The sequence below is a fragment of the Entelurus aequoreus genome, linkage group LG07, assembly GCF_033978785.1.
Source record: "Entelurus aequoreus isolate RoL-2023_Sb linkage group LG07, RoL_Eaeq_v1.1, whole genome shotgun sequence".
NCBI lineage: Eukaryota > Metazoa > Chordata > Actinopteri > Syngnathiformes > Syngnathidae > Entelurus > Entelurus aequoreus.
The window spans coordinates 78,030,409-78,057,853 of record NC_084737.1 but is presented as its reverse complement, the minus strand read 5'-3'; the positions used below and the strand labels follow the sequence as shown (position 1 = coordinate 78,057,853).

The following is a 27,445-nucleotide window of genomic DNA, read 5'->3' as shown; positions in this document are numbered from 1 at the left end:
TCATTCAACAGCGCCTCTTCTGGTTGCAGCCGAGTAGTGCACTCCATTTTACTTTGCTTAATACAGGGGTGTCCAAACTTTTTCCACTGAGGGCCGCACATGGAAAAATGTAAGCATGCAGGGGCCATTTGGATATTTTTCATTTTCAAACCATAACAAAATATATGGATTTTTTTTATTTTTTAACCTTTAGGGCTCCCAGGGACTATAAAGGGTCTCAGTCATTAAAACGTTAAAAATAAGTCAAATTATTATTATTATTTTTCATTTAACGCTTACAGTAAATCTCTATATCAACTTCAGGTTGATTTTCTGTCAAAGAAAACTTTGTTTTTTATAGCAAAACTGGAACTATGCATTATTTAGTTATTAGAGCTCTAAAAGATCAATAATGCAGGACACCATTGATTTTAATTATTTAATATTTTTGAGAAATCAGTGAAAATATTAATAAAATCCCACTAAATATGTTTGGGATCCAAAAGGTCCCCCACTCATAAAGTGATACATTTTTATTAGTTTTTTTTTTTTACTTTCAACACTTAAGTTACAAGATCAACTTCAGATATATCTGTCGATTTTACGTTTGAACTATTATTTTGTTTGTTTTTATGCTCTTTTGTCAAAGAAATCTTTGATGTTTCTATATGGCAACCACACAATATATGCAATATTTTTTCCACATAAAACATTTTAAAGTGACATTTTCGAAGTAATTGGAGCATTGAATAGGTCAATAATTCATTATAACATAGATTTTTTTGTCTTTTTTTTTTTTTTTTTGAGCAATGGCAAAAAAATAAAAAATAAAGAAAGATAATAATAATAACACGCTAGAAATTCAATAGGGTCCTCTGTCCCAAAGGGACATCGGTCCCTAACAAAAGAAAAAAAAACAACCTGCAAGGCAGCTTTGTGTCAACATTGCAACTTTTTCTCGTTTGATTTCCCCTCATTCCACTTTTTTAAATGTTTTTTTTAAGATTTTGCAATACTATCAATTTTGCAATTTTTGCAGAATGTGTGGCGGGCCGGTAAACAATTAGCTGCGGGCCGCAAATGGCCCCAGGGCCGCACTTGGGACACCCCTGGCTTAATAATTCCACAATAAATGTATTATCAACACTAAATTGGCCCTAGTGTGTGAATGTGAGTGTGAATGTTGCCTGTCTATCTGTGTTGGCCCTGCGATGAGGTGGCGACTTGTCCAGGGTGTACCCCGCCTTCCGCCCGAATGCAGCTGAGATAGGCTCCAGCACCCCCCGCGACCCCGAAAGGGACAAGCGGTAGAAAAATGGATGGATGGATGTATTATGTTAAAAGTAGCACTGATAGTTACACACACACACACACACACACTGGGTGTGGTGAAATTACCCTCTGCATTTGACCCATCTAGGGCTGCAACTAACGATTAATTTGATAATCGATTAATCTGTTGATTATTACTTCGATTAATAATCGGATAACAGAGACAAACTACATTTCTATCCATTCCAGTATTTTATTGAAAAAAACAGCATACTGGCACCATACTTATTTTGATTATTGTTTCTCAGCTGTTTGTACATGTTGCAGTTTATAAATAAAGGTTTATAAAAAAAAGAAAAAAGAAAATAATTGTTTTGTTTTTTTAAATAAATAAAAAATTGCCTCTGCGCATGCGCATAGCATAGATCAGGGGTGTCCAAAGTGCGGCCCGGGGGCCATTTGCGGCCCGCAGCTAATTGTTTACCGGCCCCCCACACATTCTGGAAATACTATTGTAAAAATAAAAAAGAACATTAAAAAAGTGGAATGAGGTGAAATCTAATGAGAAAAAGTTGCAATGTTGACACAAAAGCTGCCATACAGGCTGTTTTTTTTTTCTTTTGTCTTTCTTCATTTTTCTTTTTTTGCCATTGCTCAAAAAATAATAATAATGACAAAAAATCCATGTTATAATGAATTATTTTCAAGGCTCCAATTACTTCAAATATTTCACTTTAAAATGTTTTATTTGGTAAATATTGCATATATTGTGTAGTAGCCATATAAAAACATCAACGTTTTCTTTGACAAAAGCGCATAAAACAAACAAAATAATAGTTCCACCATAAAATCGACAGATATATCTGAAGTTGATCGTGTAACTTAAGTGTTAAAAGTAAAAGAAAAACCTAATAAAAATGTATCACTTTAGGAGTGGGGCACCTTTTGGATCCCAAATATATTTAGTGATTTTTTATTTATCTTTTCACTGTGATTACTCAAAAATATGAAATAATTAAAATCAATGGTGTCCTGCATTATTGATCTTTTAGGGCTCTAATTACTAAATACTGCATATTTCAGTTTTACTATAAACAAAAATTAGTTGTTTTTGACAGAAAAGCCATAAAACTTTGTTTTTAATTTGTATTACTTTATATCAACTTGAAGTTGATATAGAGATTTACTGTAAGCGTTAAATAATTTAAAAAAAATAATAATCTGACTTATTTTTAACATTTTAATGACTGAGACCCTTTATGGTCCCCGGGACCCCTAAAGGTAAAATAAATAAAAAATGCATATATTTTGTTATGGTTTGAAAATGAAAAATATCAAAACGGCCCCCACATGCTTTAATTTTTCTGTGTGCGGCCCTCAGTGGAAAAAGTTTGGACACCCCTGGCATAGATCCAACAAATCGATGACTAAATTAATCGCCAACTATTATTATAATCGATTTTAATCGATGTAATCGATTAGTTGTTGCAGCCCTAGACCCATCCCCTTGTTCCACCCCCTGGGAGGTGAGGGGAGCAGTGAGCAGCAGCGGTGGCTGCGCTCGGCAATCATTTTGGTGATTTAACCCCCAATTCCAACCCTTGATGCCGAGTGCCAAGCAGGGAGGTAATGGGTCCCATTTTTATAGTCTTTCGGCCGGGGTTTGAACTCACAACCTACTGTGGCTGCTTAAGCATTGCCTCCATCCATCTTCTTCCGCTTATCCGAGTTTGGGTCGCGGGGGCAGCAGCCTAAGCAGGGAAGCCCAGACTTCCCTCTCCCCAGCCACTTCGTCAAGCTTCTCCCAGGGGATCCCAGGCCAGCCAGAAAAGATAGTCTTCCCAACGTGCCTGGGTCTTCCCCGTGGCCTCCTACCGGTCGGACGTGCCCTAAACACCTCCCTAGGGAGGCGTTCGGGTGGCATCCTGACCAGATGCCCGAACCACCTCATCTGGCTCCTCTCGATGTGGAGGAGCAGCGGCTCTCGTTTGAGCTCTGATGAGATGACAGAGCTTCTCACCCTATCTCTAAGGGAGAGCCCCACCACCCGGCGGAGGAAACTCATTTGTACTCGTGATCTTGTCCTTTCGGTCATAACCCAAAGCTCATGACCAGTGTTTCCCACACATTCATTTATTTGTGGCGACCCGCCACGAAAGAATTACGTCCGCCACGAATAAAAAATAATAATAAAAAAAAAAATGTAAAAAAAATTTTAAAAAATGTTTTTGTTTTTTTTTGTCCTCTCCAGCTTCTCAGACAAATCATATAGTTGATGTAGATGCCCATATCGGCTGTTCAGATTTATTTTACAAAAGAGAAGTGTAGGAAACTTCTCTTGTTGCTTATTTGTATTTGACTTTATTAAATGTATTTATATTAGAAACACAACATGTGTATATAACAAAGGGTGCAAAGTCTGCAGGCAGTAGGAAACACATGGTTAAGTGTAGGGAGTAAAACTGATGGCAGTTTAAAGTTCAAGATTTTTGGAGCTCTTTGTTCAGTGGATCAGATGTTTGATGAAGCTCTGTGTCTATCTACCACCACTACTGTGTTCTGTTTATTTGTTACTGACTGTGGCAGGACACCTCTGCCTCTGTTTCACTGTATGTTGCTGGTAAATAATATGGTTGTAGTAGTAGGCTAAAGTTAAATTATTTAGTATGCACTAATTAAAGGGGCAGAGCTTTAAGAGACATTTTAGCTTTTATACTTATACTTTATTTTTTGTAAGAACCACAATTAATAAATATATTTCAGTAAATAACTTATTGTTCAAATCTGTATATAAATATGTACATAAAGTGTTGTAATTATATTGTAAAATGGATGGATGGATGGACGTTTAAAACAATACTGTTATTATTAATTAGTAAGTATACATTTTTTTAGCCTTTTTAGAGAAAATCATATCATTGTAGTAAATTATGCAAATTACTTGATGATGTCATGTGACCACGCCCATAGCCACGCCCCCACCGCCACAGGTATCTTGGCAGTCTATGGGAAACACTGCATGACCATAGGTGAGGATGGGAACGTAGATCGACCGGTAAATTGAGAGCTTTGCCTTCCGGCTCAGCTCCTTCTTCACCACAACGGATCGATACAGCGTCCGCATTACTGAAGACGCCGCACCGATCCGCCTGTCGACCTCACGATCCACTCTTCCCTCACTGGTGAACAAGACTCTGAGGTACTTGAACTCCTCCACTTGGGTCAGCAACCAAGTATGGGAAAAAAGTAGTGGCTTACAGTTCGGAAATGACGGTTGTTTTTCTGTCGACGGAGGGATTCAAACTCCTAGCTCCCAAAGACAAGTCCTGAATTCCACTATTCTTGTGAATAATTTGTAAGAAATCCCACCACTCAGCAGTCTACTCATATCAAATGTGGCGCTACAGGCGTGCGCAAACATCAAGGAGCATCACTCACCTGCCACTGGTGCTGCTGCTGGTGCTGCTGACCGAGTCTGAACTGGAGGCTCGGCTGCGAGAGCCCGATCTGCTGTGGGAGCACGGGGGTCTGGTCGCCTGACTTGCCAGTCTCTGAGGAGAAGGGTTCCGCGAGTGCGTCGAGTGCGGAGACCGGCTGCGACTGTGTCGATACGAGCGCTCGCCGCGCCGACCCCGGTCCTCTCTGTAAAGGTCCCTGTGAACCACACTGGCCAAAGTGAAGGCCTCCCTGGTTCGAGACTCATACCGAGGCTCCGGTGTCTCAAAGCGACACGGACTCCTGCTGTGGGAGCGGTAAAAGCTGACTCCGCTGGACGTAGAGCCACCGTTTCCTCCTGTGGCGGACCCCGCCGCTGCAGTCGCTCCGGTGTTGCCAGCGATGGCGTTAACAATTCCCCCGACTCCAGTGGACAGGGTTGTACTGTTTCCCAGGGAGGTGCCAGACCCAGTCCCGGACGAGCTGAGAGTCCTTTCTCTCGTGTAGTAGTCCGTGTCATAATGTCGTTGACGTTCGAAACTGCTCCCTGCACGCTCGTGATGACCATACGTGCTGTGGTCATACGCCCGCTCTCGACTTTCAGCAGTCCTAGAAAAAAATACAATAGGAAACAAAATGTTGTCAGAAGGCTGTTTTATTCTAAGAACTATCACAAAATCAACCTGCATCAGCTTTTTCTTTGGTTGTATTATTCAACCACTTCTGATTAAAAAAAAGATATACATATACACTGTAAAAAAAAATTCTGTAAAAAAAACGGTCATCTACTGGCAGCTACGGCCGCCAAACGAAAACCATGAAATTAAAGTAAAACATTGTACACCAAATAATGATCAAAAACATTATATTTACAGAAATTTTCATGAAACGTTTTGCGGAGAAATATCGTAATTTTACAGATGTATTACTAAATTATTTAGATCAACCACCTTTAATAAAGTGACGATGCAAACAGTTCTGCAGAAAAATACCTTTATTCTACAGAGTTTTTCCAAATTATTACGATCAAACACCTTTAATGAAGTGACAATGCTGGCAGTTCCACAGAAAAATACCATTATTTTACAGATTTTTTTTTAATTGTTAAGATCAACCACCTTTAATAAAGTGACGATGCAAACAGTTCTGCAGAAAAATACCTTTATTCTACAAGATTGTTAGTATGGACATAGACTTTTATATAACAAGCTACATATTTAATGAAAGATAATTACTGTAATTTTACATGAATTTGAAAGTAATTTAAAAAAACAGAAAATGCTATGTATAATTAATTTGGTATTTTTCTGTAAAAGAAATAGAAATACACATAGTTTGTCATTACTGGCATATTACTTAAAATAACAGGGGGATTGTTTATTTACAGATAATGCAGTGTTTCCCATAAACTGCCAAGATATCTGTGGTGGTGGGGGCGTGGCTATGGGCGTGGCTGTGAGCGTGGTCACCATGACATCATCGAGTAATTTGCATAATTGACTACAATGATTTGATTTTCTCTAAAAAGGCTCAAAAAATGTATACTTACTAATTAATAATAACAGTTTTGTTTTAAACGTCCATCCATCCATCCATTCATCCATCCATTTTACAATATAATTACAACACTTTATGTACATATTTGTATACAGATTTGAACAATAAGTTATTCACTGAAATATATTTATTAATTGTGGTTCTTACAAAAAATATATCTTATAAAATATAAAAGCTAAAATGTCTCAAAGCTCTGTCCCTTTAATTAGTGCATACTAAATAATTTAACTTTAGCCTACTACTACAACCATATTATTTACCAGCAACATAAAGTGAAACAGAGGCAGAGGTGTCCTGCCACAGTCAGTAACAAATAAACAGAAAACAGTAGTGGTGGTAGATAGACACAAAGCTTCATCAAACATCTGATCCACTGAACAAAGAGCTCTAAAAATCTTGAACTTTAGACTGCCATCAGTTTTACTCCCTACACTTAACCATGTGTTTCCTACTGCCTGCAGACTTTGCACCCTTTGTTATATACACATGTTGTGTTCCTAATATAAATACATTTAATAAAGTTAAATACAAATAAGGCAACAAGAGAAGTATCCTACACTTCTCTTTTGTAAAGTAAATCTGAACAGCCGATATGGGCATCTACATCAACTATATTATTTGCCTGAAAAGCTGGAGAGGACCAAAAAAACAAAAAAAAAATTTAAATTAAAAAAAAAAATGTTTTTTTTTTAATTTTATTTTATTTGTGGCGGATGTAATTATATTGTGGCGGGCCGCCACAAATAAATGAATGTGTGGGAAACCCTGGATAATGTCTTCAATTCTACAGTTTTATAAACTATTTGAAAAAAAAATAGAAAAATTACAGTAGAAATTTAGAGTAAATTAACCATAAAAATAGGATTTTTTTTTTTTTTTTACAGTGTATGTTCATGAGATCCAGTTTTAAAATCAGCAGTATTAGGACCTCAGTGTTCTGGTCTTTTTTTTGGTCAGGTAACCAAACTTTCATGATTGGGACTTAGGCCAAACTATAAAATAACATTAGTTTAAAAAAACTTAAAATCCATTCCAGAGTTATGGCCCTAGAGCAGTGGTTCTTAACCTGGGTTCGATCGAACCTTAGAGGTTCGGTGAGTCGGTCTAAGGGGTTCGGCGGAGCCTCCGCCACGGATGTAAAGACACATCCGACTTATCGTGTAAATAAAAACTTCTCCCTATCGGCGTATTATGGATACCCCCAAACAATGTTCCCTCTAATTTTCCATCTGATTTGCAGGTTGTTTGATTGATCGATTGAAACTTTTACTAGCAGATTGCAAAGGAAGAAAATAAATTATATGAAACAGTACAGTACATATTCCGTACAATTGACCACTAAATGGTAACACCCGAATACGTTTTTCAACTTGTCTAAGTCGGGGTTCACGTTAATCAATTCATGGTAATGTGTGTAAGGTGTGTAATTTTGTTGTGAGTTCATGCACTGTGTTGATTTTGTTCTTTGAACAAGGTGATGTTCATGCACGGTTCATTTTGTGCACCAGTAAAAAAACATAACTTTTTCTTGAATTGAAAAAACAATTTATTTTTTCACTAAAGAAGGGTTCGGTGAGTGCGCATATGAAACTTGTGGGGTTCGGTACCTCCAACAAGGTTAAGAACCACTGCCCTAGAGACCTGCCAAAGCTGTTTTACAAGTATTCCATTTCTCAAGGAATTCTCTTGATTATGAACCAAAAACACCCTTACAGTAATTAAACCTTTTCAATTATGAGATGTGTCTGAATTAGGGCTTTCAAAGTTAACGCGTGCAAAACATTTTTGATCATCGCATTAATCATGTATAAATGCAGATTAATCACACAATTAATTTTGACTGCCCTTCAATGTTCCCTCTAATTTTTCATGTGTGTGAGCAAACACAAAAACTCCCTGAGCATTCAGCGGAGCCCATGTGAGCAACATCAGACGTGCACACTGTGGCTACACCAGCAGCACACCTGTCCCAAACCTGACTAAATAACAAGTTACATCTCCATCCATTTTCTACCGCTTGTCCCTCTCGGGGTCGCTGGAGCCTATCTCAGCTGCATTCGGGCGGAAGGCGGGGTACACCCTGGACAAGTCCCCACCTCATCGCAGGGCCAACACAGATAGACAGACAACATTCTCTTATTATTATAACCAAATGACAGCAGTCATTTCCATTTCTAATATAAGTGTTTAGGCCCACTTACAATGACAATAACAACAAATATTGTTTTTCATGAACTGTGTACTTGTATTGTTTGTCTGGGTGGAGGTTCTGCTTTGGAAATAGTTTGTACCCCATTCAGACATTGCATTTAGTTCCCAGTCAAACATTCACATGTTGCACAATGAGATGTAAGCAGGGGATCATGCGTACATTCCTGCAACTTCCTGTTTGTGAAAAATATCTTTTTATTAGTATTTATTTAATATACTAACAGCATTTCATGATTAATATTTATAAATTAAGATTCCTAATAAATGACACTAGAATAAGCACACATTTGATTGGTAAATCATAGTGTAACGACCTGGAATGACACTTTATGTGTGGTGTTGGAGTTGTCCCACTTTTTGTGTGGCTGTAAACACATCACTGGCTAAGTGCCATATGTGTTGGCGCAAGTGAGAAAGAGCGAGCGGCTGCTGTTGATATAACAAAGTTGCTTTTGGTCTGGTTTGTACTGCAGAAAATGACCACTTTTGCTAGATATCATTGTTTTTACTATAGTTTTGGTGATGTGTTGTTTATGGCCGACAATAAAGAGTTTTGCTCAGTAAAGTGATGGATGGAATTCATGTCCTCAAAGCGTCTCGACAGACGTTACAATATTTGAACAATGATGCCGAAAACTGTTTTCTCTGTTGTGTCCGTGTGTCGAAAATTGTTATGCGCCTATTTTTTTATTTTATTTTGTGCGCGGCATAGATTTGCCGTGCGCAGAGGACGCTCGAGCAGTGCGCAATTGCACAGGCGCGCACCTTAGAGGGAAAGTTGGCGCCCTTGCTCCTTTACCTTAAAAGGCAGCGTGGGCTGCTACACGGTCATTGAACAGGTCTAGGGCTGCAACAACTAATCGATTAAATCGATTAAAATCGATTATTAAAATAGTTGCCGATTAATTTAGTCAGATTCGTTGGATCTATGCTATGTGCAGAGTTTTGTTTTTTGTTTTTTTTAATTATTTTTTTTATTTTTTTTAATAAACCTATATTTATAACCTGCAACATTTACAAACAGCTGAGAAATAGTAATCAAAATAAGTATGGTGCCAGTATGTTGTTTTTTTTCAATGAAATACTGGATAGGATAGAAATGTAGTTTGTCTCTTTTATCCGATTATTAATCGATTAATCGAAATAATAATCGACAGATTAATCGATTATCAAATTAATTGTTAGTTGCAGCCCTAAACAGGTCAACGCAAATCAGTGAAAATGTGGCTTTAAAATACACCCCAACGGAAATTTGTATAAAAAAATCCATGCGTTTTAGCCAATGATGCTAATTTTCCAATGACATCATACTGACACCAACACAAGTAAGTGGTAAGTGAGTACATATGGGGGTGATCCGGATCACATTTTGGATTCAGGATCTCTTTAAAACTATTACTTTCCATATAGTGGGGCGCGTGTGACCTCGCGGAACATGCTTTTTTTTTTTTTTTTGACGTATCAGAATATAATGAAGCGTTTGTAGAACTTGGCTTCGCTGTAACCACGGTGGGGGGGGCAAGGAAAGACCGGTGGGTGGTTTCTTTTAATGTGAATAAGCTTACAATGTTATGCAGAGGTATAGTTATAACAATTTTATAGACAAAGTATACTATTTATAGTCACGGTGGAGAGTGTGGGGGAAGGGGGGGGGGGTATTTTCTTCTTCCAAAGGGGGGCGTAACAGAAAATAATTGAAAAGCACTGTGCTAGTGGGAGAGTATCATCTCAGAGGACTGTTCTGGTTTTTAATGGTTTCATTTTGGGTTTTGCTGGCAGGTTGTTGTTAGGCCCCTCGTACCGTGCTGGACTTGGACTCGATCCCCTCCTCCCTCTGCTGGCCCGCGCTGGTCTGCACTCATACTGAGCATTCATGCTTTGTCCCGTTTGCTTGTGCAATGACTTCTATTCTGCTGCATTGCTAGTAGTCCCTTTCTTATTTTGAGTAGTTCTGATTATTTATTTTGTGCAAGCTGGTGGCTGTTATTAATTACTTTTGAGAGAAGCAATCTTCATTACGTGCACAAATGTCGTCGCGGGTCAGCAAGCATTGCATGGGTTTGACTTTTGGATTATTTGGAGTCGTTCCAATTATTTATATAATGAAATGTGCCGGTTATCTTTAAGAACTTGCGAGGAGGGATTGCATTGCAGGCAATCAATCACTTGGCTAGGTTGCTCATGTGTGTGTGTGTGTGTGTGTGTGTGTGTGTGTGTGTGTGTGTTCTGGCAATGTTTACTTAAGGGGGACATCGCTCTGTTTACACAGTCACCTTTAGGGGACCTCTGACGGTATGGGGACAAAAAAAACAGGTCCCCTAAAGGGAAACCTTTTTAAATGATAGTCAGATCCCTTCTGAAGATGCCTAAGTGGAAAGTGAAACATTTGTTATCCTGGCATTAATAGTACCGTATTTTTCGGACTATAAGTCGCAGTTTTTTTTCATAGTTTGGCCGGGGGTGCGCCTTATACTCAGGAGCGACTTATGTGTGAAATTATTAACACATTACCGTAAAATATCCAAATAATATTATTTAGCTCATTCACGTAAGAGACTAGACGTATAAGATTTCATGGGATTTAGCGATTAGGAGTGACAGATTGTTTAGTAAACGTATAGCATGTTCTATATGTTATAGTTATTTGAATGACTCTTACCATAATATGTTACGTTTACATACCAGGCACGTTCTCACTTGGTTATTTATGCCTCATATAACGTACACTTATTCAGCCTGTTGTTCACTATTCTTTATTTATTTTAAATTGCCTTTCAAATGTCTATTCTTGGTGTTGGCTTTTATCAAATAAATTTCCCCCAAAAATGCGACTTATATATGTTTTTTTCCTTCTTTATTATGCATTTTCGGCCGGTGCGACTTATACTCCGAAAAATACGGTATATAAACTTGTGAAATGCACATTTCTATACGGTCTTTGTAAAATGACGCTGACATTCTGTATAAATTGGTCGAACAATCAATATTAATCAGAGCGAAATTTTGGGAGAACAATCTGTTCCAAGGACAAGAACATGGAAATGGTATGTACTGTCATTTTCTCTCTCCTGAAGGATACGACAGTCGAAAGAAGTAAAAGCACATCTACAATTCACTGCACTATGCATGAGGAGAAGGTCGCAGATGAATCCCGCTTCATCTTGTTTGCCGTTATCTGTGAGCAGAATTCATGAATATCATCTATAGCTTAATGATGTATGGCAGCCGGGAAACTGATGGATTATCTCGACCCTGAGATGCCATCCAAAAATGTAAATTTTGCTAGCGCAGGTTGATCTTTGAATGGATAGCCTTCGAGTCTGTGCTGGAAAAAATCGGCCTCTACATTATTTATGAGGCTTAAAACAATTTCAGTCATTTCTTTGGCAAAATGTCCTGCACTGTTTGATTATTAGTGTGCGTCAGTGCATGCCTAGCACATCTGTGGGCGATTAGATTGGAGCACAAGCATTTTAAATAAGAGAATTATCCAGCAGCTTGGTCAAAGTGCATTTAGGAAGGGACGTATTATAAGTGGTGTATCCTGAAATATCTGCCCGGCAACACTTTTGTCTTCTTTTTTTTCCCCAGGTTTAAGCTACATAAACAAATAAACTAAAGTTTAGGAATATGAATCATGAACAGTGTTGTTGTTATGTATGAGGGCTGGACGATTAATCACATTTTAATGAGTTTCGATTTTGGCTTCTCACGAAAAAAAATATCCCAAAAAAGGTCACAGAACATGCAAGCGAATTCCTGAGCTTGTTATGGTGAAACCGATGAGTGAGTGAATGAGTGTAAAAATGATCACATCTACTAGAGTTTGGGATCTCACCATGGATGCTACTAATCAATATACACTAAACAAAAAAAAAAAGTGAGGCACAGGATATTCCACGTTTACGTGACCGCAGACAGAATCACAGAATTGGCCAATAAAATGGAACCAGCTGTTAACGCAGAATATCAGGGAAATTGACATAAATGTGAGTGAAAGCGGTCATTGTGAGTAGGGATGATGCTCGAAACCGGTTTTCCCGGTTGTTCGATAAGAAAGGAACCGAGTCCGAGGACTCAAATCCCTTTTTGAGAACCGGTACCCGTTATCGAGACCACTATAGTAAAGAAAAAGAGTTCGTTCTTTATTCGAATCCCTGAGAACGAATCCCTTCCCACAGGAAATGCCCTGTGGGACGGCAATGTTATGCCCATTTGATTGTAGAGTCTTACTGACACCTTGTGGCGATATGAAAATAGTATGCGTCAGTTTGGGCGAGTCAGTTCAGTTCATGAGACAATTGAGAAGTAGACAAGTTGTGTTAGCTCCTACAAGCCTTGGAAAAGATAAGTCTGTAAGTAAACTGTTTAACTTGTTTATATAACTCAATATTAAGGTGTTTCAATTTGATAGTAAGATGTTTATTGAACTAAACAATATCGAGACGGCCACTTGAAACAGCGACTAAAGTCAGAGGCTAAAACTAGCAAGGACAAACCATATAACGTATTTTTCGGATTATAAATCGCTCCGGAGTATAAATCGCACCTGCCGAAAATGCATAATAAAGAAGGAAAAAAACACATATAAGTCGCACTAGAGTATAAGTCGCGTTTTGGGGGGGAATTTATTGATAAAATCCAACACCAAGAATAGACATTTGAAAGGCAATTTAAAATAAATAAAGAATAGTGAACAACAGGCTGAATAAGTGTACGTTATATGAGGCATAAATAACCAACTGAGAACGTGCCTGGTATGTTAACGTAACATATTATGGTAAGAGTCATTCAAATAACTATAACATATAGAACATGCTATACGTTTACCAAACAATCTGTCACTCCTAATCGCTAAATCCCATGAAATATTCTTCCTCTGTGTCGCTTCTAAACAACTCTGCCAACTCCAAAGGTAAACAATGCGCCGCTTCCTCGTCTATCGGTACGTCGCTTACGTCAGAGTCATCGTCAGTTGCAGTTCCGATTATTCCAGCCTTTTCTGAATGCGGACAGGATGGTTTCGGTTGTCACTGAAGCCCATGCTGGTATATGCCAAGTCTCTTACGTGAATGAGCTAAATAATATTACTTAATATTTTACGGTAATTTGTTAATAATTTCACACATAAGTCGCTCCTGAGTATAAATCGCACCCCCGGCCAAACTATGAAAAAAACTGCGACTTATAATCCGAAAAATACGGTACCCTCAACCTAGGGCTGGGCGATTTATCGAGTTTGTAAGATATATCGATATATTTTTAAACAAGTTATGAATTAAGAAAACATCGTAATATCGATATAATTTTTTTCATGTAAAAATTACCAAACGGCGCTTATTTGTTGTGTTCCTTGTCCTCCCCCGCTGCCCCTCCATGGGCTATTAAACCCCTCCCCTTCCTCCTTCCAAGACGTGCTTGCACGTATAAGAACATCCATGATTGGTTGGTTGTTTACTATGGTGAGTCACAAAGTGCCTGCATGCAAATGTATTTTATTATCTGAGTTTGATACATTTTGTATTATTTGCAGAGCTATGTTATTTATTTTACGTAGAAAGAATAGTTTTCTATTTTATTTATGTTATGTAATTCTGTACTTCTTAAACTACTACTCTTTTCTGTGCTGTTAATACCCATCTTGACTAATTGGGTTGAAAAAAGTACCACTGACTGTTTACACTACAGTTGTCATTCACTTCAATTTCACTGAATATCGCTCAAAAATGAATGTCTTTATATGTATACTTTCACCGAAAAACATATCGAGATATATATCGGATATTGAGTTTAAGTAAAAATATATCGAGATATACTTTTTCGTCCATATCGCCCAGCCCTACCTCAACCCGTGTTGTTGTGAATGACATCATCGATGTAAGATCAATGTGCAAACAGAACAGTAGTCGCAACGAGAGGCGCTCCCTTTTTTTTTTTTTTAACAGTCTTAAGTCGTCTCCTTATTTGTCAAGCTCAGAACAGCAAGAGCAGCACGGCACACTTCCCCCCCTTCACAATAAGAGCACAGTGCACCACATCCGGTTTGACTGCACTATCAAAATCATATCATGTTTATATTGTATATTTTCAGCTGTTACATATACTGTAATATTGTACATGGTAATTGGGATTTGTTATATATTGTATATATTATATAAAAATATAATCAAATAATAAAATATCAGTATATATTATATAATGTATGTATAACATGTAAATATTACATATGTTATATTTGATATTGCTACTATGGTACATTTTTAGTCTACTTTATACTTTTTGTTTTCGCCCTCTTTTTGTACCCTTGTGTGCATTATCCTTTCCATCCTTATCCTTTCCATCCTTTGTTACTGAGCTACTGTGTGGAACAATTTCCCTTGGGGACCAATAAAGTTTATACAAGTCTAAAATAATGGTTTCAAAAAAAGTCCCTTAATCATGCATAATCTACATAATTTACGCATTGATACATTTAAAATGCTGGTCAAAATTGTCCAAGGGAGGTATTGCAATAATAAATGGAAGGATTTTTGTATTTAATTGGAACATTTTAAAAGTCCTCCTTCCTGTCCAATACCACATAAAAGTGGTTGGTTTTTGGCATCTTATTTGTCCAGCTTCTATACTCGTTTTTATACACTTTACAAGAAATACATTGACAACAAACTCCGTAGCCTGCAAGCTTGTGTACGCTCGCTTTCTGAGACTCTAATTTGGTTAGCGCAGACAGGATGGAGAAGCACTTTTGTTGTGAAGACAGGATCTGTGCGGTCGGTCTTTAGGCTTTTGACCGCAGGTACGGCGTGAGAGTCTGTTGAAATAAAGTGTTTCTCGCCTTCCCGCCGGCCGTTTTTTTCCTAATAATGATTGACCGGTAGCTCGCAATCGACTTATTTTAATATTAATTAAAATAATTGTGATTATTATTTTTTACATAATCGTCCAGCCCTATTATGTATGTTAATTAACGTGAGAATGATTTTGGAGAAGCTTTCTTTAATCCCCCTGTCAACATGTTTCCTGTCTCTTTTGTCAAATGAATAAGAGCTGCTACAAAAACGGCTTCAAACAGGCTTGAAAATAGAACAGAACATGTGGGTAGCACAATTCTTGCTGACCCTTACGTCTGTTTGTTAGATTACACAAAGTATTTCCATAAAACTCTGTGCGGGGGCCAAGAAAGAACCTAGGACACTTTAGTACAGAGGAGAAAGGCTCAGATAGCATATTGCATAAGGTCATGTTCTTGATAATGTCCTATTCATCCAAACCTCAGTTCACAGAGCATTGAAGAAATAACTCTGTGCACATTTATCTTTGTTTTGGTTTTGGTTTTATGGCGAAATTTAGCCCAAACCAGGAGGCGAGCCTGAAGTAGGGATGTTCAAAGAAGGTGAGAAGAGATAATTACAGACTACGTTTGAACTGTAGGCCAAAAAGGCCCAAATCTGATTATTATTTTTTATTAAATCGGATTTTATCTGGCTGACTGTTTACACCGCAAGTAAAATGTCTTTTTTTTTTTTTTTATAAATCAGACTCCAGTGTAAACGCGCATGTGGCCTCAATGTCATTTGCATGCGCAGTTTGCTAAAGTGAAAACAAAGGGAATTGACTGGGGAGGAAGTCGCTACTACTACAAAATAAAATAAAAAAGTCACCACGCCTTAAAAATGAGTGTGTTTTGTACGTGAAAATAAATTAAAGTAATATAATGTATGAATGACCGTATACAGTATAGTGTACAAACCCCGTTTCCATATGAGTTGGGAAATTGTGTTAGATGTAAATATAAACGGAATATAATGATTTGCAAATAATTTTCAACCCATATTCAGTTGAATATGCTACAAAGACAACATATTTGATGTTCAAACTGATAAAAAAAAAAAAGTTTTGCAAATAATCATTAACTTTAGACTTTGATGCCAGCAACACGTGACAAAGAAGTTGGGAAAGGTGGCAATAAATACTGATAAAGTTGAGGAATGCTCATCAAACACTTATTTGGAACATCCCACAGGTGTGCAGGCTAATTGGGAACAGGTGGGTGCCATGATTGGGTATAAAAACAGCTTCCCAAAAAAATGCTCAGTCTTTCACAAGAAAGGATGGGGCGAGGTACACCCCTTTGTCCACAACTGCATGAGCAAATAGTCAAACAGTTTAAGAACAACATTTCTCAAAGTGCAATTGCAAGAAATTTAGGGATTTCAACATCTACGGTCCATAATATCATCAAAAGGTTCAGAGAATCTGAAGAAATCTCTCCACGTAAGCGGCATGGCCGGAAACCAACATTGAATGACCGTGACCTTCGATCCCTCAGACGGCACTGTATCAAAAATCAACATCAATCTCTAAAGGATATCACCACATGGGCTCAGGAACACTTCAGAAAACCAGTCACTAAATACAGTTGGTCGCTACATCTGTAAGTGCAAGTTAAAGCTCTACTATGCAAAGCGAAAGCCATTTATCAACAACATCCAGAAACACTGCCGGCTTCTCTGGGCCCGAGATCATCTAAGATGGACTGATGCAAAGTGGAAAAGTGTTCTGTGGTCTGACGAGTCCACATTTCAAATTGTTTTTGGAAATATTCGACATCGTGTCATCCGGACCAAAGTGGAAGCGAACCATCCAGACTGTTATCGACGCAAAGTCCAAAAGCCAGCATCTGTGATGGTATGGGGGTGCATTAGTGCCCAAGACATGGGTAACTTACACATCTGTGAAGGCACCATTAAGGTACATACAGGTTTTGGGACAACATACCGTAATTTCCGGACTATAAGCCGCTACTTTTCCCCCTCGTTCTGGTCCCTGCGGCTTATACAACGGTGCGGCTTATGTACGGCCTGTTCTTCTCCGACACAGACGAAGAGGATTTCAGTGGTTTTAGTACGCAGGAGGAAGACGATGACACAATGATTAAAGACTGACTTTTCATATACCGGTAGGCTGGTTATTTTGATAACGTACATGCGAGCACTTTGTATTACTTTGCACCGTTGTATTATTTGTACTCTGCACGAATGCTGTTCGCCATGTCAAAGATGTGAAAGTTTGATTGAATGATTGAAAGATTTATAGTTAATGAATGGGACGCTTTGCGTTCCCAAACAGTCATCTCTGTCCCGACAATCCCCTCCGTGGTAGCAGGAACCCCTATATACTACGGTAATTACACATCAAAACCCTGCGGCTTATAGTCGGGTGCGGCTTATATATGGAGCAATCTGTATTTTCCCCTAAATTTAGCTGGTGCGGCTTATAGTCAGGTGCGGCTTATAGTCCGGAATTTACGGTATGCTGCCTTCTAAGCGCCGTCTTTTTCATGGACGCCCCTGCTTATTTCAGCAAGACAATGCCAAGCCCCATTCAGCACGTGTTACAACAGCGTGGCTTCGTAAAAAAAAGAGTGCGGGTACTTTCCTGGCCCGCCTGCAGTCCAGACCTGTCTCCCATCGAAAATGTGTGGCGCATTATGAAGCGTAAAATACGACAGCGGAGACCCCGGACTGTTGAACCACTGAAGCTCTACATAAAAACAAGAATGGGAAAGAATTCCACTTTCAAAGCTTCAACAATTAGTTTCCTCAGTTCCCAATCGTTTATTGAGTGTTGTTAAAAGAAAAGGTGATGTAACACAGTGGTGAACATGCCCTTTCACAACTACTTTGGCACGTGTTGCAGCCATGAAATTCTAAGTTAATTATTATTTGCAAAAAAAAAATAAAGTTTATGAGTTTGAACTTTAAATATGTTGTCTTTGTAGTGCATTCAATTGAATATGGGTTGAAAAGGATTAGCAAATCATTGTATTCTGTTTATATTTACATCTAACACAATTTCCCAACTCATATGGAAACGGGGTTTGTACTATATTTTGGAGGGTTCTAATCTTCTTAGGGCTGTTAAGTAGATTTATTTTGTATTTATTTATTTATTTTTCAACTCACATGTAAGCAAATGCACCACAGCGTCAATTCCGGTCCTACAACAATCACTATTTCCTCGGAATCAAAATTTAGAATACTTTTTGGATAATTATTTCCAGCTTTATTTCTCTGTTCAGCAGCCCTTAAAAGCATTGCAACCTCCATTTGGTATTCCTCCGATTACAGAACGATCACTCGGTTTTAGGAGAGCAGAGCTTGTAGGTTCAATATCTTAGTTACAAAGACATCAATGTGTTTGTATACAGTAAGTGTAGATTGGGGTATGTCCTTTCTTAATGTGGAAAAGAAGTTCATGTTAGTATTCCAGCTAACGGGCTGGCACAAGTCAGTCCGTGAGTTTATCAAAGTGCAGTTATCAATCACAGTTTTTTGATAATTTTAATCTAAAGCAATAAAACTAACGTTGACGGTTTAACCTTGGTTACTAGCAAACATTTTATAGTTACATCCCTAAATACGTGTCATTTAGTATCAAAGTTAAAAGGGATCTGCACTTTTTTTGAGAATTTTGCCTATCATTCACAATACTTATGAAAGACATGACGATGGATGCATCTCTTTTTAATGCAGTGCACTAAAGAGCCTGGACACAACTAAAGCAGCAGGACCTGACCAAATTGAACCCTTTTTCTTAAAATTGGCTGCTGATTTTGTTGCTGAGCCTCTCTCGCATATTGTTAACCTAAGTCTAACAAGTAAAAGCATTCCAAAAATCTGGAAATCGACCTTTGTTCTTCCCCTGCTAAAAGGGGGTGAACCCACAAATATAAATAATTACAGACCAATTTCTAAATTATGCATTTTAGCAAAATTGTTTGAGAAGATCATCAGTAACCAGCTAGAGGATTTTTTAGAATCAAACAATATTTTATCTCCATTTCAATCTGGTTTTAGAAAACAGCATAGCACTATTACAGCTGCTCTTAAGGTCTTCAATGATTTAATCGAGGCTGTAGACGGCAAGAAATATTGTGTCGCCCTATTTATTGATTTGTCAAAAGCATTTGACACAGTAGACCACAGTCTGTTAATTCAAGCCCTTCATCGCGTTGGATTATCTAAAAATGCAGCTGCTTGGTTCACAGACTATCTCTCCAGCAGAACACAATGTGTACAGGTGGCTGGGACCACCTCTTCATTACTGGACATTACCAAAGGCGTTCCACAAGGCTCAGTGCTGGGGCCCATTTTATTTTCTATCTACATAAATAATCTTTGTAATAATTTGTCAAATGCAATGTACCATTTTTATGCAGACGACACCATTATTTATTGCTGTTCAACCTCCATCACTCAGGCTTTTGAGTTTTTACAAGCTGCTTTTGATGTCATCCAGGCTCGCTTATTTGATCTTAAATTGGTTTTAAATACAGATAAAAGCAAGGTAATGGTTTTCTCTCATTCAAGGGTGCTACTGGAAAATATTCCAAATATTGTAACATCAAATGGAAACCCTATAGAGCAGGTCTTAAATTACAAGTACTTGGGTTTTACTCTTGATCAGGAGCTTTCATTTAAAGCCCATATTAACAACTTGGTCTCTAAGCTTAGGGTAAAGCTTGGTTTCTTTTTTAGAAATAAAAACTGCTTCTCTCTTAAAGTCAGAAAGAAATTGGTGACAGCAACTATCTTGCCTGTAATTGATTATGGAGACGTGCTTTATTTTAGTGCTTCATCTAAATGCCTCCAGTCCTTGGACACTGTTTTTCATTCAGCACTAAGATTTGTTACAGGCTGTCGTAGTCTCACCCACCATTGTCAACTGTATATGAAGTCAGACTTATCTTCATTGAGTGCACGCAGATACACACATTGGCTGACTTTCATTTATAAGGCTCTTTTAGGTTTAATACCTCCATACTTGTGTACTCTGTTACAAAGAAAAAGCAGCTCTTACGCATTACGTTCTAACAATTTGTATGTTTTAACTGTTCCTCATGTACGGACTGAATTTGGCAAAAGAGCTTTTGGCATTGCTGCCCCTATGGCATGGAATGAATTGCAGACGAAACTGAAACTTACAGAACTACTTCCATTTGGAGCCTTCCGTTCTGTCCTGAGGGACAAACAGCGAGAGACGTTTGCACAGTGCCTGTGTTTTTAAAGATGTAAATCTCTGTTGTTTTACAGTTCTCTTATGTATTTTAAAATGTATGTCTTAATGTATTTATTTTGAAACTGCTCTGTGACATGTGCTGTTGACCTCTTGGCCAGGTCACCCTTGTGAAAGAGATCTTGATCTCAATGGGTTTTCTTATCTGGTTAAATAAAGGTTCTAAATGCATTCTAAATATTAAATAAATGCAATCAAAAGTCCATTTACAATGGAGCTTCTGGGAGCCGCTCTATTCTGCCTATAAAGCCCTTAAACAAACAACCAAACACCTCCATTAAAAAGGTTTTATATACATGATGTAAGTATATATGTAAAGTAGTAACAGGCATATTTATAATAACATTTAATAATCATTTATTTTGATCATTTTAAGCATACACAGCACATTAATTCCAAAAACGCATCACAACGCTTGCTTTTATTTTTTCTTTATCACTGATTATTACTCACTGTAGACTTTATAAGAGCCAACAAACATAACAAAACATCACTTACAGTACAAGGTCTGCTGTCATTAGTATGCAGAGTGCTTGGATGTTCATATATTCCTATTTAGATGAAGAATGACTCATAATCTTCGCAAAGAAAAAGGGGGTGGAAGCAAGCGTCTTTTTGTGTCGTTCACGCCATTTCCAGGTCTAAATTGGCTGCCCATATGTCGGAATACATCTTCATCTTTCTACTATCCAGGTGAGAGGCATGATCTATGGTCTACGGTAAAGTTTGACGAGCAAGGAAACGAGGAAGCGTTGGCACACAAGCTCGTGATCACGTCGCCGCTATAAATAGTTTGTCTGCGTAAGCGCTTATAATAACAATATCACTAATACTTGGTTAAAATTCAAGTCGCAAAATGTAAATGGAGTAGGGCTGCAACTAACGATTAATTTGATAATCGATTATTCTGTCGATTATTACTTCGATTAATCAATTAATAATCGGATAAAAGAGACAAACTACATTTCTATCCTTTCCAGTATTTTATTGAAAAAAACCAGCATACTGGCACCATGTTCTGGACATTGGGGATGCAGCATACACCAATAATAACACAGAAATGTAACTCATCAGATCAGAACTGGATCAGATATTGTACACGTTTCTGTTGTGAATAATAAAGGATTAATTTTAGGCTGCTTCTGAATAATAGCATGAAATATTCCAGCACCTTCATAACGTTTAGTTATACTAAAGCGTCACTCAAATCTAAATAGGTTTATATAGCTTTATCGGGCCTGGCTGCATTGATCCATTATGAAACCAACCTGAGATATTTCTGTCCGTTACGTTTATTTCGAAATTTGTAACCGTGCTTTTTCTCTCTCAAAACGGAGTCATATGTGCCGGAGACACATGATCAGCCCCGCGTTGCAACAAAGGCATAACGTTAACGCTACTTACAAAAAAGCTGAACTCATGAATGCTTGTTGCCACTATGGACTTAAAAAGTTACGTACTGTGAGTTCCTCCCTTCATCCATGGCTCCAACATGTTTCCTTTTCAGGTGCTTCTGAAGCAATGTTGTGCTTCCGTGCCATTTTGCAGGAAACGGTCTTCTTTGAAGTCTTTAAAGTAAAGTGTTCCCACACTTTTGACGACTTAGGTCGTACACTTTTCTCCATTGAAGCAATAACCTCAAGATGTTTCTCCGCTAAACTATCCGTACTGTTTTCCTGCGCCATTTTTCGAATGTTTCCAGCAAAGGAGACGGCGTGGTCACGTGAGCTGCACATGACACATCATTGGCTAGCTTACGCCACCTCATTAGACGTAGCCTCAGCGCCGCCCTGGCGCTGTTTTGTACTGTTTTTGTACTTATTTTGGTTATTGTTTCTCAGCTGTTTGTAAATGTTGCAGTTTATAAATAAAGGTTTATTTTAAAAAAATGTTTTTTTTTTATTTTAAAAAAAAAAAAAAAAAAAAAAGCCTCTGCGCATGCGCACAGCTAGTTCCAACGAATCGATGACTAAATTAATCGCCAACTATTTTTATAATCGATTTTAATCGATTTAATCGATTAGTTGTTGCAGCCCTAAAATGGAGTAGTGTTGGTGCTTTTTTGGGGGGGGTTTTATGGGCGGAATAGAGGACATTGGCTTCGTTGTAAGCTGACTTTTATTTACGAGTCAGGATGCATTCAAAAAAATCCATCCGTCATGTCTTTCATAATGATTGTGAACGATAGGCAAAATTCCAAAAAAAGTGCAGTTTCCCTTTAAAGCATATTTTGTTATGGCAAAGACTCATTTTGATGAAAATCCCTTTTGCATAACTTTCATATCGTATGATGTTAGGGATGCACAATTTTCTTCCAAGCAGATACCAATACAGATACTTCCAATCTCTCAAAATCGATACAGATTACCTATATACTGTATATCTATTTTTTTTAGATTTAACCATAGTTTAGCCTTAGTGTGTGAATGTTGTCTCTGTGTTGGCCCTGCTATGAGCTGGCGATTTGTCCAGGGTGTACACCGCCTTCCGCCCGAGCGGAATAGGCCCCATCCCTCCGCGACCCCGAAAGGGACAAGGGCTAGAAAATCGATGGATGGATTGTGCACACCTGAAGGTCAAAAAGACTTAAACAAAAAGGTGGATTTGACAAACTGTACCTGTAGATTTGTCCTGACAAAAGCCAGCATCTCCCATGATGGCAAAATGCTGGTCGTCCATCATTTTCATGATGAAATCACAGTTCCCTTCAGCCCTCAGGTCGACTCTGGCTAATTTTTGACACTTTTCAAACGCTGCGTCAATAGTCTGTCCATTGGGAGATTATAGCGCTGCTGGCGCCGATAAGGTTCGATGTGTGGAAGCGAGATGTTTTTTCTATCCTCGCGGAATCTTTGTAGAACATTTGGTGCAAATTGCACGCAAAGTGAAGAAGTCCTACGTGATCGAGTTTGATTGATTGAAATGTGTATTAGTAGATTGCACAGTACAGTACATATTCCGTACAATTGACCACTAAATGGTAGCACCCGAATAAGTTTTTCAACTTGTTTAAGTCGTGGTCCACGTTAATCAATTCACGAGGCCGTGTCTGTTTGCAATGAGTTCTGAGGAAGTTTACGACAGACTTACAAAAAGACACGCTTGATTTTTGTCACTCTAACTCGCCTCAATCGCAGTACAAGTTATTTAACTTCAATGGAGCGTTTTTTGTTTGTTTTAGCAGAGTTAGTTTTAATTGGAGATATTATCGGCCGATAAATGCTTTAAAATGTAATATCGGAAATTATCGGTATCGGTTTTTTAATTATCGGTATCGTTTTTTTAGGTTTTTTTTAGGTTTTTTTTTATTAAACCAAGATAAAAAACAAGATACACTTACAAGTAGTACACCAACCCAAAAAACCTCCCTCCCCCATTTACACTCATTCACACAAAAGGGTTGTTTCTTTCTGTTATTAATATTCTGGTTCCTACATTATATATCAATATATATCAATACAGTCTGCAAGGGATACAGTCCGTAAGCACACATGATTGTGCGTGCTGCTGGTCCACTAATAGTACTAACCTTTAACAGTTAATTTGACTCATTTTCATTAATTACTAGTTTCTATGTAACTGTTTTTGTATTGTTTTACTTTCTTTTTTATTGAAGAAAATGTTTTTAATCTATTTATCTTATTTTATTAATTTTTTAAAAAAGGACCTTATCTTCACCATACCTGGTTGTCCAAATTAGGCATAATAATGTGTTAATTCCACGACTGTATATATTGGTATCGGTTGATATCGGTATCCGTAATTAAGAGTTGGACAATATCGGAATATCGGATATCGGCAAAAAGCCATTATCGGACATCCCTAGTTTTAATGCAGGGGTGTCCAAAGTGCGGCCCGGGGGCCATTTGCGGCCCGCAGCTAATTGTTTACCGGCCCGCCACACATTCTGGAAATACTATTGTAAAAATAAAAAAGAGCATTAAAAAAAGTGGAATGAGGTGAAATCTAACGAGAAAAAGTTGCAATGTTGACACAAAAGCTGCCATGCAGGCTGTTTTTTTTTCTTTTGTCTTTCTTCATTTTTCTTTTTTTGCCATTGCTCCAAAAAAATAATAATAATGACAAAAAATCCAAGTTATAATGAATTCTTTTCAAGGCTCCAATTACTTCAAATATTTCACTTTAAAATGTTTTATGTGGTAAATATTGCATATATTGTGTAGTAGCCATATAAAAACATCAAAGTTTTCTTTGACAAAAGCGCATAAAACAAACAAAATAATAGTTCCAGCATAAAATCGACAGATATATCTGAAGTTGATCTCGTAACTTAAGTGTTGAAAGTAAAAGAAAAACCTAATAAAAATGTATCACTTTATGAGTGGGGCACCTTTTGGATCCCAAATATATTTAGTGATTTTTTTATTTATCTTTTCACTGTGATTACTCAAAAATATGAAATAATTAAAATCAATGGTGTCCTGCATTATTGATCTTTTATGGCTCTAATTACTAAATACTGCATATTTCAGTTTTACTATAAAAAAAACTGAGTTGTTTTTGACAGAAAAGCCATAAAACATTTTTTTTAATTTGTATTACTTTATATGAACTTGAAGTTGATATAGAGATTTACTGTAAGCGTTAAATAACTTTAAAAAAATAATAATCGTGACTTATTTTCAACATTTTAATGACTGAGACCCTTTATGGTCCCCGGGACCCCAAAAGGTAAAATAAATAAAAAATGCATATATTTTGTTATGGTTTGAAAATGAAAAATGTAAAAATGGCCCCCACATGCTTTAATTTGTCCGTGTGCGGCCCTCAGTGGAAAAAGTTTGGACACCCCTGTTTTAATGGTATCGGAGTTATCGATGTGACGTCATAATATCGTATATCGGTCTGATAATTATTGGGTGCACACAAATTGTTGCAATTTGCCGTTAAATGGTTAAATAGTTGGTATACCGTATTTCCTTGAATTGGCGCAGGGAATATAGTATTCGCACGTCTAGAATTACTGCCGGGTCAAACTCGTTTCTCAAAATAATTAACGCATGCTTGGCCTTATCGCCGGTTCATTATTAACGCCAGATCAAATTCGTTTCGCAAAATATTAATTTTATTATCGCATGTCTATAATTTTCGCCGGGTCAAACTCGTTTCGCAAAATATTTAGCATATGGCTAGAACATCTGCCGGGTCAAATTCGTTACGTCAAGAGTGACGCTTTACCTGTCCTCATTTTCAAAATGGAGGAAGCTGCTTTCAGTAGTTTGCAATCGCACAAAGGAAAAAAGATAAAGAGCTATTCAGTAGGATTTAAGGTCCAAGCTATTGAATACCGGTACAGTATGCTAAAAAGAACAGTAAGCAGCTATGTTTTATTAATATACCGTAGCTGCGTGTGTCAAATACTGTATGAGTCATTAAACCTCCTGGTGGTAGAGGGCGCTGCCGCGCTAGTGATCCTTCTTGCGACTTCCGGTACTGCAGAAGAAGTGACAACACGCAGCAAGAGATTTTTTTTTTTTTTTCTCTCGCCTGAACTTTTACTTTTAACATGGAGGATTACATACCGGTATCTAAAATAAAACAGTTTTCTAAACTGGACTTTCAATCGAAGCAGTAGGTAATAATTAAAGGAATATCTCCATCGAGACAGAGAGACTTTTAAAACTGAAGAAAGAAAATAATGAAGACTTCTATAACCAAGTTGTCGATGCTTTTGGTCAGAAGGAGCTGCAAATGGACTCCATTTATAAGTACAGGTAAGACCATAACGTTTTTTTTTATTAAATGTGCTTTTCATGATGGTATGCTTACATCACACAAAGCGCCACCTAAATTTACCGCATTCCTTTTGGTAAACGCCTGAGTGAGAAGAGGTTTTAAAATAATTACCGCATGCACAGCCATCCCGCCGGCTTCCGGTAAACGCCGGAGTGACAGGAGGTTTTAAATTAATTAACGCCCCTGCGGCTATTCAAGGAAATACGGTAGCTATAATTCAAGTCTCTAGAATGGATTATTTTATTTATTATGGAAAATTTGGATTTATTTTTTTGTAATTATGTATTTGTTTATGAAAGAAAAAAAAAACATTGTTTAATGGATACTAATTCTATAACTTGTTAGGTCCAGCATATCATGGCTAAAAAGCAGAAAAATGAAAGCAGTTTTTGAAGTTGTGCAGTATTACGCTGTGCGTTTTGACTGCTGAGTAACCACAGCAACACTATAACATAAAAGAGAGCTGGGAGTAGGAGCTGGTTGTCAGGTAAGGAAAGTCGAAGAGAAAGGAGAACAATACAAGGTAAAAAGGAACAGATGTGAAAATAGACACATAATAACATCATGTACCAGCTGGTGCAGTTAGTGGGGGAAATAAAGAGTCAGGAGTTGCAAACTAGGGGGTTAGAGAGGACAGCTAAAATACACAGGGCAGGACATACCAACCTTTGGAGAGAGTGGTAACTTGACCTATAATTCCAAATACAATACAGGGAGATAGGACTTTGTGAGCAAAAAAAAAAAAAAAAAAAAAGTGGCAAAAATGCTGAGTGGAGGAGTGTGGTTAAAAGATGTAGCTTGTATTTTAAAAATGTAATCCTTGTCTTCAGGGCAGGAGAGTCCAGATGAGGTGGATTGTCTTTTTAAACTAATACTGTAGTTCAAATGAGTCCATACATCCGTCCGAGTATTAAAAACATACCATCCAAGAGTCCATTTTCAGGTAAGTGTGTCGTTATTGGTTTCCCCCTAAGGTTCTAGACTTTTCTCTTTGTCAGGCAACTTCCAAAAAAAGGGGAGAAATTCCTTATTGCACATGCAGTCATACTTAGTGGGAAGGTGTCAATCAATGGTAATCCATCTTCATGCACCACACAATATTGCAGTCAGTGAAAAAAAAAAAAAAAAAAAGGTGTAGTGGCATGTCCATGCTGTT

At 37.7% G+C, this 27,445-nt stretch overlaps 1 protein-coding gene across 4 annotated transcripts in view; it reads right to left on the bottom strand.

Moving 5' to 3' along the window:
• Nucleotides 1–27,445, bottom strand: part of spen (spen family transcriptional repressor) — a 112,097-nt gene that overhangs the window by 30,183 nt on the left and 54,469 nt on the right. For 3 of the 4 annotated variants that reach the window (XM_062054523.1, XM_062054524.1, XM_062054525.1), the window contains one exon: nucleotides 4,690–5,295. In XM_062054523.1, the coding sequence (XP_061910507.1) occupies nucleotides 4,690–5,295 (606 nt within the window). Of the gene's footprint in view, nucleotides 1–4,689; nucleotides 5,296–21,992; nucleotides 22,194–27,445 lie in introns of those variants that run through there. The other variant, XM_062054526.1, reaches the window with a different exon arrangement.